Source organism: Cyprinodon variegatus, unplaced genomic scaffold (assembly GCF_000732505.1).
Source record: "Cyprinodon variegatus isolate N-32 unplaced genomic scaffold, C_variegatus-1.0 Scaffold1371, whole genome shotgun sequence".
NCBI classification, from domain to species: domain Eukaryota; kingdom Metazoa; phylum Chordata; class Actinopteri; order Cyprinodontiformes; family Cyprinodontidae; genus Cyprinodon; species Cyprinodon variegatus.
Genome location: NW_015151824.1, coordinates 51,477 through 63,902, shown reverse-complemented (window position 1 = coordinate 63,902; position 12,426 = coordinate 51,477). Strand labels below are relative to the sequence as shown.

At 40.3% G+C, this 12,426-nt stretch overlaps 2 protein-coding genes across 5 annotated transcripts in view; one reads left to right on the top strand and one right to left on the bottom strand.

Annotated features, from left to right (window-relative positions):
• cenpp (centromere protein P) overlaps positions 1 to 12,426 on the top strand; it is a 137,593-nt gene that overhangs the window by 99,034 nt on the left and 26,133 nt on the right. The gene's annotated exons all lie outside the window — the stretch shown is intronic.
• Positions 1,997 to 12,426, bottom strand: part of ecm2 (extracellular matrix protein 2, female organ and adipocyte specific) — a 32,245-nt gene continuing 21,815 nt past the window's right edge. For 2 of the 4 annotated variants that reach the window (XM_015402584.1, XM_015402585.1), the window contains 8 exons: positions 11,735 to 12,331; positions 10,233 to 10,348; positions 8,785 to 8,920; positions 7,334 to 7,491; positions 6,422 to 6,561; positions 6,204 to 6,316; positions 5,195 to 5,408; positions 1,997 to 3,783 (listed from right to left, as the gene is read on the bottom strand). In XM_015402584.1, coding sequence (XP_015258070.1) covers positions 3,615 to 3,783; positions 5,195 to 5,408; positions 6,204 to 6,316; positions 6,422 to 6,561; positions 7,334 to 7,491; positions 8,785 to 8,920; positions 10,233 to 10,348; positions 11,735 to 12,331 — 1,643 coding nt within the window. In that variant the 3' untranslated portion in view covers positions 1,997 to 3,614. The remainder of the gene's footprint in view (positions 3,784 to 5,194; positions 5,409 to 6,203; positions 6,317 to 6,421; positions 6,562 to 7,333; positions 7,492 to 8,784; positions 8,921 to 10,232; positions 10,349 to 11,734; positions 12,332 to 12,426) is intronic. The other 2 variants (XM_015402581.1, XM_015402583.1) reach the window with 1 other exon arrangement.

Below are 12,426 nucleotides of genomic sequence, written 5' to 3'. Positions count from 1 at the left end.
GTATGAATATAATATACAAGTTTCACTTTTTAAATGGAATTACTGAAATCAATCTACTTTTTCATGATATTCTAATTTTATGACCAGCACCTGTAGTCCACATCTTCCACTGTGACTGACTCAACTACTGATATAGCGCTGCACCGCATAGCGAAAGGGCTTCACAGCATATACCAGAGTGGTGGTGCAGAGGAAGCCCATTTTCCCTCAATGTTTATTTAGGTAAAAATGTTTGAATTGATACCAGGAACTGAGACATCGATATTATATCAGCAGCTGAAAATCACAATATATCATCAAATCGATTTTTTCCCACACCCCTAGTAAAAGTTGCAAAAGTAGTTTAAAATTTTCTATTTCATCTTAACTTTACAAAAGCTTGCATTTAGACACGCCATGACTGTGTAGCTTGTCTTGATTAAATGCAGTTGAGAAATTTCAGGTAAATGCAGCACTTAAATCCTTTGGGGCCTAACTGGTTTGATTCCTCTTTTTGTTAGTTTTATTTTCCAGAAGCAGCCTGGTCCAGATCTAACTGCTTGTATTGATTATTTACTTTAAAAGGTTCCAGTTTACAATATGGCTATCCCAAATAGATGGCTAATGCTTAGTTTATAGATAAAATAACAAATACTTGAAGGGTTATTATATTAACCCGTTAAATAATTATACAGAGCAGTTAAGTATACAATTCCTAAATATAATAAATCTAGAAAGGAGGAATTGTTGTTGTTGTTTTTTTTATATAGAAATTGTTCCAAATGTATCCAGTTTTTAATTGTTCCTATCTGACTAAACAACAGCTTCTTGATGCTGAGTTCTTCTTGTTGCATGCTCTCTATCCTGCACACCGTCAATGAGGTCATGAAAGTGATTACTGTTGGGTTTCTTCAGGTCTTTGATATTTGAATCTAATGAGTGCAGCAGCTGGTTTCGTTGGCAGCCCAGCTGAGTTTTTTTTCTCTAGGAAAAGCTTTAATCTCGGAGCTTCGGCTCATTTGAGAAAAGTTTTCCAGCTGAAACATGCCGTGATGATGACAGTCATATTGTCTAAGACCTACCTCACATTCCAGATTCTTGTTTCTATCACTCTCCTACCTGTGGATGTATTTTCTCTGCAGTGGCTACTGAAGGTATCCAGGTTTAGTTTCCAGAAGCATGGGTTTGTTTATCACATTCGTAGTCATCCTGTCAGATGCCTGCTACTGCAGGAGATGTTCCCAGACCTCAGGATTGCAGAGGAAAATGTTATGATTAGGTTGGCCTTCTCAGCCTCTACTGAATGTGTGTGGCATGCAGCTACAGAACCACAGCTTCTCCTGACTCAGTCAGGATCTGTCATCCTGGCTCCATGTTGTCTCCCAGGCCTGAGATGATCATCTCAAAGCAGGAATCTGTAAATGAATGATCTGCTCGGATCTCCTGGATGTCCAGGTAGTGCTGGAGATCAGGGAATCTGCTCTTGCTGGACCTGGTTCGGCTTTAATCACTCAGTTCAAAAGTGTGTACTAAGATCCGCTAGAAGAACAACAGGCCAGTTTAAACTGGTCTAAGATGTTCCATCCACCAGTCAGAGAAGGTACAACCTGGATCTACAAGGAAACTTTTCTATGAACATCTAGTATCACCTTCACTGGCCTCTAGAAACTCTTTCGGCTACCTTTAAAAACCCCTTTAGTAACCCTTAAAACCGTCTTTAGCAGCCTGTCGAACCTCCTTTAGCAGACTGTAGAACCTCCTTTAGCAGACTCTAGACCAGGCATCCCCAAACTGGGTCCTCTAGGGCCGCTGTCCTGCAGGTTTTAGAGGTTTCCTTGTTCCAGCACAGCTGATTTTAATTAAAAGATGATTAACAAGCTTCAGCTCTACTGCAATCATGATAATCAGCTTTGCTAAAGCAGGGAAACCTCTAAAACCTGCAGGACAGCGGCCCTCGAGGACCGAGTTTGGGTATACCTGCTCTAGAGCCTCCTTTAGCAGATTGTAAAACCTCCTTTAGCAGACTGTAGAACCTCCTTTAGCAGACTGGAGAACCTCCTTTAGCGGGCTGTATAACCTCCTTTAGTAGGCTGTAGAACCTCCTTTAAGCGACTATAGAACCTCCTTTAGCAGACTCTAGAAACGTCTTTAGCGGACTATAGAACCTCCTTTAGCAGACTGTAGAACCTGCTTTAGCAGACTGTAGAACCTCCTTTAGCAGACTCTAGAACCTCCTTTAGCAGACTGTAGAACCTGCTTTAGCAGACTGTAGAACCTCCTTTAGGCAACTATAGAACCTCCTTTAGCCGACTATAGAACCTCCTTTAGCCGACTGTAGAACCTCCTTTAGCCGACTATAGAACCTCCTTTAGCAGAATCTAGAACCTCCTTTAGCCGACTATGGAACCTACTTTAACAGACTCTAGAACCGTCTTTAGCAACCTGTAGAACCTCCTTTAGCAGACTGTGGACCCCTTTTTATCTGCCTGTAGAACCTACGAGATTCTTTTGAGTATCATCAAGAGTAAGCTGAGATAAGGCAGACTGTTTCAAGGTCATGACCTTTAACTGTTAACTTTGACCTGTAGAGTCTGCGTTGAAGCTCCCTCCTTTCTGGACATTTCTGATCTCCATGCTCTAACCTTGGGCTGGATCTTCTCGGATCTCAACTCCTGAGAAAAATGGCTAAGATGTTATAATGTTTAAATGATATAATATTTAAATGTTATAATTCTTCTCTGTGTAGGATAATGGACTTTATCTTATTTGGAGATGACCTTATGACCCTTTCCTGGTTTTCGGGAATCAACAGTTGCTTCTCTAAATTCATTGCTGATGTCTTTTCCTCCTGGCATTGGTTAATGCTTATTATTTGCCATGGAGGCAAAGAAAACCTCTGCTTTTAGTGAGTCAATCACTGAAACCTTCTCCCATGACTGTATATTAGTTTTAAATCTCTTTTAAGCCCCCCAGAGGAACTCCCTGTCCCGTCTCTACCTTATCCACTGAGGAGAAACCAACCTGAGCTGACATGTCCTGACAGTTACTGTTACCTCGTCTGCTGAAGCCATTAACTCTCCTGCTGAACATGTTTTGACCTGCACCTTAAACATATTTAGATTCAGTAATTCATAGAGTCTAAGGAACACTTCCCACCCCCCTCACCTTGTTTTCGCTTTTATAGAAGAAACTCCTGGAAGAAAGAGCTCAGAACATGAAGCTGCTGAGGTCGTTAGGAAATAATGTGTTCTGGTCCCACTGCAGAGAAATTCTTTCCATTTCTTTATTACTATTTTACAGTCTCCAGGGAAGGAGTTCTTTCCACTTTACAGAGTTTAACATTTTACCTAAGGAGACAGATGTGTTTGGTTTGTGAAGCCTGGAAGTTCTCAGTCATCGTCTAACAGCCAAAGGTGGTCCATGTGACCCAGCAGAACAACTTACCAGACCCCAAGTGTCATGTAGGGGCAGAGCAGCCCAAAATCTTACAACATGAAGTCCAGACAGATCGGAAAAGATTCTCTAACCATGTTCCTGAACATCACAGATCTGAGGGAACGTTCTTAGTTCATTGATTCAAAACCAGAATCTTTCCAACAAATGTCTGTTAGTCTCTGGTTCTGAGGATCTTCTGCTCACATGGGTTTCTGAGGTTTCAGGACCACACTGGAAGCAGAACGTAAACATGAGAAGGCTGCTGGTGACACCTTGTTGGGATCGATGTAGTTGTTGTCCATCCTTAATGCCACCAGATTAGTTTCCTCGTGGTTGTCCAGGTCGCAGATGCTTCCCTCGGGAATGCTTCTGGAATGTCCAAAATAAAGCTCAATTAGACCCAACTTACAACTTTTTTTTTTATTATTATTAATTTACGTGAGAGTTTTTAATTCTGAGGATTTCCTTCACATCTGGGATTCCTTTACTATTCCACCATTCCCGCCTCCTGCTGCTCCGTCTGCAGTCTGTTTATTTTTCAATGATTTTTTTCTTCTTCTGATTTTCCAGGAAATGTTTCAAACATTAATTTTTTTCCCTATATTTTGTCCTTTAATTTCTTCTTTTTAAAGTTTTTCATCAAAAATAATAATTTCTGTTTTTGATTATCTTGAAATAACACCAACACATAACGAAGGTTTTGTACATATATCATAACTTTGTATATAAAAAAAAAAAACCTGCCTTAATTACTTCCTAAAAGAAAAAGCTTGTGAATTAAATTGATGAGATATTTCCAGATCTGCTTTTGTTTTAAGGCCTTTTCGTTGTATTCTTTTAAAGAACTTACTGGCTTTTCCAAGTGAAACACCATCACAGAGCAACCCTTAGTCCCTTCTCCAAATATTAAAGATTCTCTACTCTGTGCAACATTGCCATTAAATAAAAAAAAACCCTCAAGATCATGATACACAGCAAAATGACACCAACAGAGCTTTGCCGCAGAACCTGTGATACTTTGCTCTGATTGCATGGCACAGGACTGTATGAATAGATCAAAGGATATCCAGAGTTTGACAGATTTGCACCATTGATTCTTTATCCAAAGTACCTTTCACTTCGGGTTGAAAGCCATCTACAGTAGCAGAAGGAGGAAGTTATCACTCCATTTAAAACTGCTGGAAACATCTAAACACACACAGCCGTTTTCTATGCTTCACTTGGGGCTTCAGAACTGCTCTACTAATCTTAATGTCTCACTCGGGACGGTCTAGTAAACTCAGTGCTGTAACAAAAGCTGGACTCAGTTAAATTAATTCCGTCCCTGCATGTTGCAGGAGCTCTAACTCCTCCTCACTGGAACAACACTGTAGCTACTGTGGAGGTTGTTGATGTTGGAGCACTGAGGATAAAGATCTCACAACTGGCATGTGGAAGAGTTTAGTAATTGTATCCACATGAAAAAAAGAAGAGGTTAAATATTTTAGTTTGGAAGAAAAATCTGCCTCCGTGTAGTTTTTTTTTTTTCCCTTTACTCTGAGCTTTCGAATTTTCCTCAGCTTCTCTGGGTGATGAGGTGAGACACTAAGGTGGAAACTGGAATCGGCTTATTTTGTTTCTGGTTGTCAAGGAAACCTTTTAATGTTGTCTAGCTGGAGGTGATGAGTAAGTCAGACTGCTGTGTTGAAGGAAATTTACTGCTGATCTTGGTGGATTACAGAGGGAACGCGTGTGTCGGTACATATGGTGAATAAAACCTCTGTGGAAGTTGGTTCTCTACCTGATCCTGTTGCTGTCTAGCCGAAGAAAATGTAAGTTGGTCATTTCACTGATTCCAAGAGGGATGTGGATCAGCTGGTTGTGGTCCAGGCACATCTCCGTCATGGAGTGATAGGCGCCAAAGAATGACTCCGGCTCGATTCCTTCCCCGTCCAGCTTGTTGAAGGACATGTAGAGGTATTCCAGACCGGGATCCATGTGGGCAAAGATGTATCCTGTGAAGGAATGAGAGGACATTTTGATCTGTTAAAGGTTGAAGTATGTAAAAAGGTTTATTTATACTGCACTTTTCAGTAACAGGACACAGGATACAGGATGTTGCAGAAGCAAACTAATGACAGCTGAAGAACAGTTGATCTACACAATAAAGTTAGTGCTGTTTCAGCTCAAATGTAAAACCTAAGACAAAGAAAATGAGCAATAAAACTGTTAAAAACAACAAAATCTATTTAACAATAAAAACAAAACCAAAGAATAAGATAATCTGCTAATTCTCGTCAATAACTCAGCCCCGTTTAATAATTCAGCCCTGCTGTAGCTTCGCCTGTTTTATCGGACTAATAAACCACATGTTAGGTTTATTCAGTGATGATTATAAAATTAATGTGTGCTTATAAAACATGTGTGCGAGGGGATGCTCCACTCCTGTCTCATGATTCAGTCAGGAGACCATCCTGCCTTGTCATTCTGATGGAGCATTCTGTCTTCATGAGCTGATCAATTGTTCTGTCAGAACAATACTCTGTTGGTAACCATGTGTCATGTTCTGTTAATAAAATGCTCTGCGGAGGAGGTCCTGTGGGAGACAGTGTGTTTGAGTCTGGAGTTCAACTGTCCAGCCCTCTCTTATTCCTGCAGGAATAAGTCTGTATTTGAGTTCTTCTTTTGCAAAAACATACATTTTATGAACCCCACACCACATCTACTGGATTTCTTGTAAAGGTCTACTACAGCAGCTACCCGTAAGGTTTTTAACAGACCTTTAAAACAATTCTTATCCTTTAACCTACCAGGTATTCTCTCTATGTTGTTTCCCACCAGCACTAAGTGGACCAATGACTTGGGCAAGTAGGATGGAACCAGATACAAGTCATTATGGGACAAATCAATGGACTCCAAGTTCCTGCAGAAAAAGACATATGCTTTAATGTCTAGACTGAACCAAACTGATAGTTTCTTAGACCCTGATAGGTGATAGTTGACAATGATGGTTCTGTTTGGGTCTGACCTGTGGTTGAACCAGGCCATGGGGGCGATCCTGGTCTCGTCCAGCTTGTTGTGTCTCAGAGAAATCAGGTTTAGGTTTGTGGTCTGATTTAAAACCGTCTCTGAGATTTCCTCGATCAGGTTGTTCTCCAGATGCAGCTCCTGAAGAGGAAAGAAGAACCGTCCAGCACTTTAACACTGCATTGTTGTAATATCCTGGCAGTGCTTTAATGTTTTGACTTGGTTAAAGTTGAATTTTAGAGCCTATTATCAGATGTTACGGTGGGTTGTTTTGATTCGTGACATGAAGAAGGTTTGTGGTTCTATGTTTGTAGAAGGTGTGTTCTAGATGGACCACTAGCAGCGCCCTGCTAGTACTCAGCCCTCTCTGTGGTTAACCTGAAACTGTAATTAGTTGGCTAGGTCGGTTTCCCACTTATAAGAGGTTAAACATCACAGTCAAGGAGGAACTTCTTTGATTTCGCAGAGCATGAAGCAGTGAACGAATCTCTGAAAACCTGATCACAGTGTATTTCTCCTGGTACAAATGCTGTATTTATTTTTAACAATTATTGCTCTAGTAGATAAAAATTGCTTGATTTCTTTTGGTTCTTCCACTTTGGCATATTTTTTGTTTTGTTTTAGATTTTTCTTCTTTTTTTCCTCAGCCTTCTGAAACACTAAAGCTGTTTAAGTTTTGCTATCTAAAAACAACGGGATCTTCAGGACTTGGCAGGGATTTACTTTCAACTTCTTCTGGGAGTTCCTTGAAGGCCAGGCTTTCCAAAGGATGGACACAAATCTCAAATAAGTAATCAGCCTTCGGGTGCATCAACCAAACCCATTAACTCTTATTCACCAAATTAGACAAACCTTCTTTCCTTCAGTTTCATGTTTTGAACTTTTATAATGGATAATTTTGAAAATGTTATACCAGTAGCGACTTAGGAAGGCCTTGTGGAATAGTGCGGAAATAGTTTCTTCCCAGTCTGAGGTAGAAGAGCTGAGTCAATGGTGCAAAGGCCCGCGGTCTGACGTTCCCTTCACTCAGCAAATTCCCCTCCAGCTCCAGAATCACCAGGTTGTTAAGATCTGAAAAAGGAAAAAAATGGTGTTTAGCTAAAATAAAAAATTCACAAGAGAGATGGAGTAAATAACCTCAAGAATTCATTTAAACAGTAATAAAGTACATAAATTTACAAGCCACCAAACCTTATTGATATCGAAACACAATACTTGAATTTAGGTGATCAGTGTGTAAATTTGACTTCTGTAGAGGCATATTTTTTTCACTTAATACAATTAATACAATATCCATCTCTTATCTTTTCTATTGTGGCAGATTGAGAGATCCAAGTCAAAATTGCAAAAGTGGGTTAAGACAATTTGCAATTGATGATGCACTGCCAGCCGTGTGCACTTGTTTATAGAGCATTTAGTCGTCTGTTAGAAGCGATTGAAAAGAGGGGACATGGCACTTACTTCTGTGTTTTCACTGAGACCAAGATACCTCAGACAGTCCAGTCCTTATTGTAACCTGTGCTGGCATGACCTTGAACCATTTGCAGTATCATGGTGGGAGAATGAGCTAATGTGTCTGGGAGTCTCTACTGAGACTGCTTTCCCGACGACCCACTCCTGAATCAGCAGAAGATGACAACTAAGAGTTCTGGGCCAGAAGCTGAAGGATTAAAAGGTAAGGATGGCCATCTGAGCACATGGCCGACCCGGAGAACCTTGAAAACCATAAACCAACCAATAGGAGACCTACTGCAAGGTCCCAAAGAGACAACACCCTGCCAAGGGTAATAGTGGCCTTATCTCCCTCGGATAGTCTCCTCTACCAAAGCCCTGAGTGGTTCTAGTGTGTTAAAACTGTCCGCTCTGTGACTGGCATTCTCCTGAGGTTCTATTTATAGTTTGGTTACAACTAGATACTAAAACAAAAAGGTACCAGTACCTAATAGAAACCCCAAAAATGAATTGAGTCTAGTAGGCTGAAGTGGAAAAGGTCCAATAGATTAGGTTTAGAATGTAAACTGCTGCAGTGCCTCCATAATGGTGTCACATTGCAAACAATACTGAGGACCATCTAGTTTCCTCTTTCCATTGAGGGGTATGGTCAATACGGCCACTTTGTTTCTACTTTCTTTGGCAGAACCAAGAGGCTTGTTTAGTTCTAGTTTTACTTGAACCGGTAACCTGTTATGTGTCAACATTGACCAGTTGTTATCAAGAAGAGGAGCGTTAAACTTTGGTAAATGAATAAAAAACATGCCAGACACTAATAGATTGTATCCAGACCAGTTGTCATTTAGTTCTTTTCAAACGTGTTGCTGGTTGTGTTGGTTTTTAGAGAGGCCTGTCTGGATGGTATCTCTGTACCTCGGAAGACGTTTTCATCTATTCCTCTCAGTTGGTTGTCATTGATCTTAAGTTCCTGCAGAGTTGGGGGGAGGTCAGGTGGAACCACGTCTAGAAGATTCTCATCCAGGTACAGACGCCTCAGCATCTTTAGGCCCTGCAACAACAGACTGGTCAGACTGGGAACCATTTAAAGGACAATGTTTGGATCTAAAAGTGTTTCTTAGAGTTTCTTAGTGACAGCCCAACATATGTTTAGGTCCTTCAGGGTTTCCTCGGGTCATAAAAAAATCATTAAAAGTCAATAAATTATTATTTTTTAAATTAAGGCCTTAATTGGCATTAAAATTCATTAAATGTGTTTATTGTGGCATTTAAAATGCTTTATTAAAAAAAAATGTTTATAAAAATAATTTCGTCAGACATATTATATCATGATATATTTGCGTGGAACTGCGTCCAGTTGATTGCAAAGCTGTATGTTCAGAAAAGAAGCTTGAGTCAGAGAAAAAGCTAGAGAATGGGGGGAAGAAAACAAATTTCGACAAAAGTGGCTGGGGAAAACGACGGCTTCGGGACATGGCTGCAGCCTGTCGACGGGTACCTGTCTGTGGCTTTAAAATAATAATAATAATTTCTAAGAGCATTAAAAGATCTTTCAATTTGAGTTATTCATTCCTGTATAAACCCTGTCCTTACTATGTCATTCAGATATTTAGCTGTAATAACACCAAATCTGAATAAGAGCTGCTAAATTGCACGAAAGTGGGTGTGTTTTTCTAAAAAGATCGCTGTGCAAAAGACATGCAAACTTTATTGTCCCGCAAAGGGGAAATTCTGGTGTTACAGCAGCAATATGATTATAGAAAAAATGGTCACATGAATGTGGACCTTAGAAAAATGTAAACGAATAACATAATAGTGAAGAGTTAAAAATGAAACACATCAAATACTGTACAGTGTTTTAAAAATATAAAACTGTGCACCTGGAGAATAGATAACCAATATCCAGCAATGGACATTTTTTACAGTAATGGATATTTGAAAATAGCAGCAACATCAGAGATGTAAGGTAGAAACTGTGCATAATAATGATAATACTAAATTATATTACAGTTGAAGCCAAAGTTATGAACTGACATAAAAGAAATTTATCCCCAATATTTTGCTTTTAAGATAAAAAAAAAAAGTTTTCGTCTGTCAATATGCTCTAGAACTCCTCAAGTGAAAACATTTTAGTTTCAACTGGTATCATTTAATAAAAAGTGTTCTTTATTGAACCTTTGGCTATATTATTAATCAATTGATCTGAGTAATAATCATCAAATGGATCGATTTGCAGAATAACCGTTGGAGTCAGCCCTAGTTCATTACACATAAATATGTCCGCCAGACTTCAACCCAATTGGGACCACAGAGAAAGGAATGGAGCCTGTTGGTCTCTGCTACTTCTAACCAACATGTCTTACTGTGAAGGCTTTGGGATTGATCCCAGCAGAGGTCAGCTTGTTTTTCTTCAGGTTGATCCATTCCAGGTTGGGAATGCCGTTGAAGGCTTCTGCTGGGATGCTGCTGATGTTGTTTCCTGCAGATTAGAATAGTGTTAGTCCAGATAAAGACGATGAAGATGGTGTTGGTTGAAGATATCCTGCTTCATGAACTCCTGATTACCAGACAGGATTCAGATCTTAGCAGGATTTTCTATTCAGGTTGTCTTTTTAAAGTTTGTAGCACTAATTAAAGTTTTTGGTCCTGATTCGAAGTAAATCAATGTTTTATTTTGTGTTTTTTAGTTTTATGTTGGGTAAAATTATCACCAATATTCAACATTAATTGAAGTGGGATTCCCTGCTAGAATATTCACTGCTGTCTGGCTGTGTCTGCAACCTCACCTGCATCATCTCCACAACCTTTGTGTGTTTTGTGGTGCTGTTTTTAGGATTGTTCGCCTCTCTGGTTCTTTCTTCACTTGTTTATTCTTTGTCCATTGGTCTTGTTGTCCTCTGTTGTCTTTAAGTAAATTTTTCTCATAGTTTGTCTAGATTGTCTTGGCACTTAAATACACTCACACATACTACAACTTGCAAAACTACAAGTAAGAGTTTACAACCTCTGAAGTTGTTACACTCCTAACCAGTTGGTGGCGGTACTCCACTAGAGGGTTGTTTGCCTACTGCTGTTAGACAAGAAGAAGAGAGAGGTGATGTAAATAGAACCACTGATTGAACATTTTGTTCTATTTTCTTCATCTTGTTTTCTTGTTTAAAGGCAGCAAGCAAAAACATCTAGGAGCATTAAGGAGTGTAACACCTTTATCTGGGGTTTTAGATTCTTTCTTGGAAATCTGTAATTCATACTTAACTCAAGTATAGACTCTAAATCATGCCTTAAACTGACAGAGTGACCCACTTAGAGCAGTAATTATACCAAAGTTGTAAAATAATATATGAACATTTCACATTAGAGTAAAACTTTTCCCCCTAAACTCTTCAAGCAGAAACGTTTTACTTTCACTTGGTTTAATTTCATAAAAAATATACAAAAGGAACATTTGGCTATCCAATATTTAATTGATTAATAGAAAAAATAATCAACAGATTAATCAATTTGAAAAATAATCTTTAGTTGCAGCGCTGTGCTAAAGTTGACCTTTTATTCATAACTTCTAAACTTCTATTCTCACAGATTAAACATCTGATGTCTCATGAATTAGACTTTTAATACAAGGAGAAAATTCATATTCTGAATTTATACAAGTTTACTGACCGACATTTATAAATTCAGAAACCTATTCATTAGTTTATTGACAGTTATTCTGCGGCATAACCTCAACAATCTAAAATGCAGGCAGACTGTCTGAGCAGCAAACAGTATGGCTGAGATATGGGAGCCTTTGCTGTGTCCCAAGGTTGTCCCCCCTGATTGTCCCCCCTGTGTCTCCCTCTGTCCCCCGGTCGTCTGTCTGACTCACCTTCCAGGCTGAGAGACTTGAGCTCTGGGATGCTCAGAGGAGGGAAGCGGTTCAGGTTGGCGTTCTCGCAGGTCATGGTTACGTCTGAGATGTCGCAGCCTGCAGGGAGGCCTCCTCTGATCCACGTCTCTCTTTCCTCCTCTTCCTCCTCCTCCACCTGCAGTGTCACCTCTTCCTCCACCTCTATGTCTTCTGCCTCCTCCATCAGCTCCTCGGTCACAGCCGGAGGTGTTGGATCTGGTGATGGGATGAGCTCTTCTTCTGAGGGCATCTGGAACACATCTCCTCTCAGCCACACCTCCACCTCCTCCTTTGCCTCCCTCTGTTGCTCCTCTTCCTGCTGCCTTCTTCTTTCCTCTTCCATCCTTTGTTCCTCCTCTCTCCTTCTCTCTTCCTCTTGTCTCCTTCTTTCCTCTTCCATCCTTCTTTCCTGTTCTATTCTTCTCTCATCCTCCTGGCGTCTCTCTTCCTCTTCTACCTGCCTCCTCCACTCCTCCTCTTCTTTCTTTAGCTGCAGCCTCAGGGCCTCCTCTTCCTCCCTCCTCCTCTCCTCAACCATCTTCCTTTGCCTCTCCTCTCGCTCTTTCCTCTCTCTTCCCTCCCGCCAAAGGATGCTCTGGATCTCCTCCTGGGTCAGCGGGATGATGGGCTCACTGGGGTCACTGGGAACTGAGGAGTCACCAGAAAGTTCA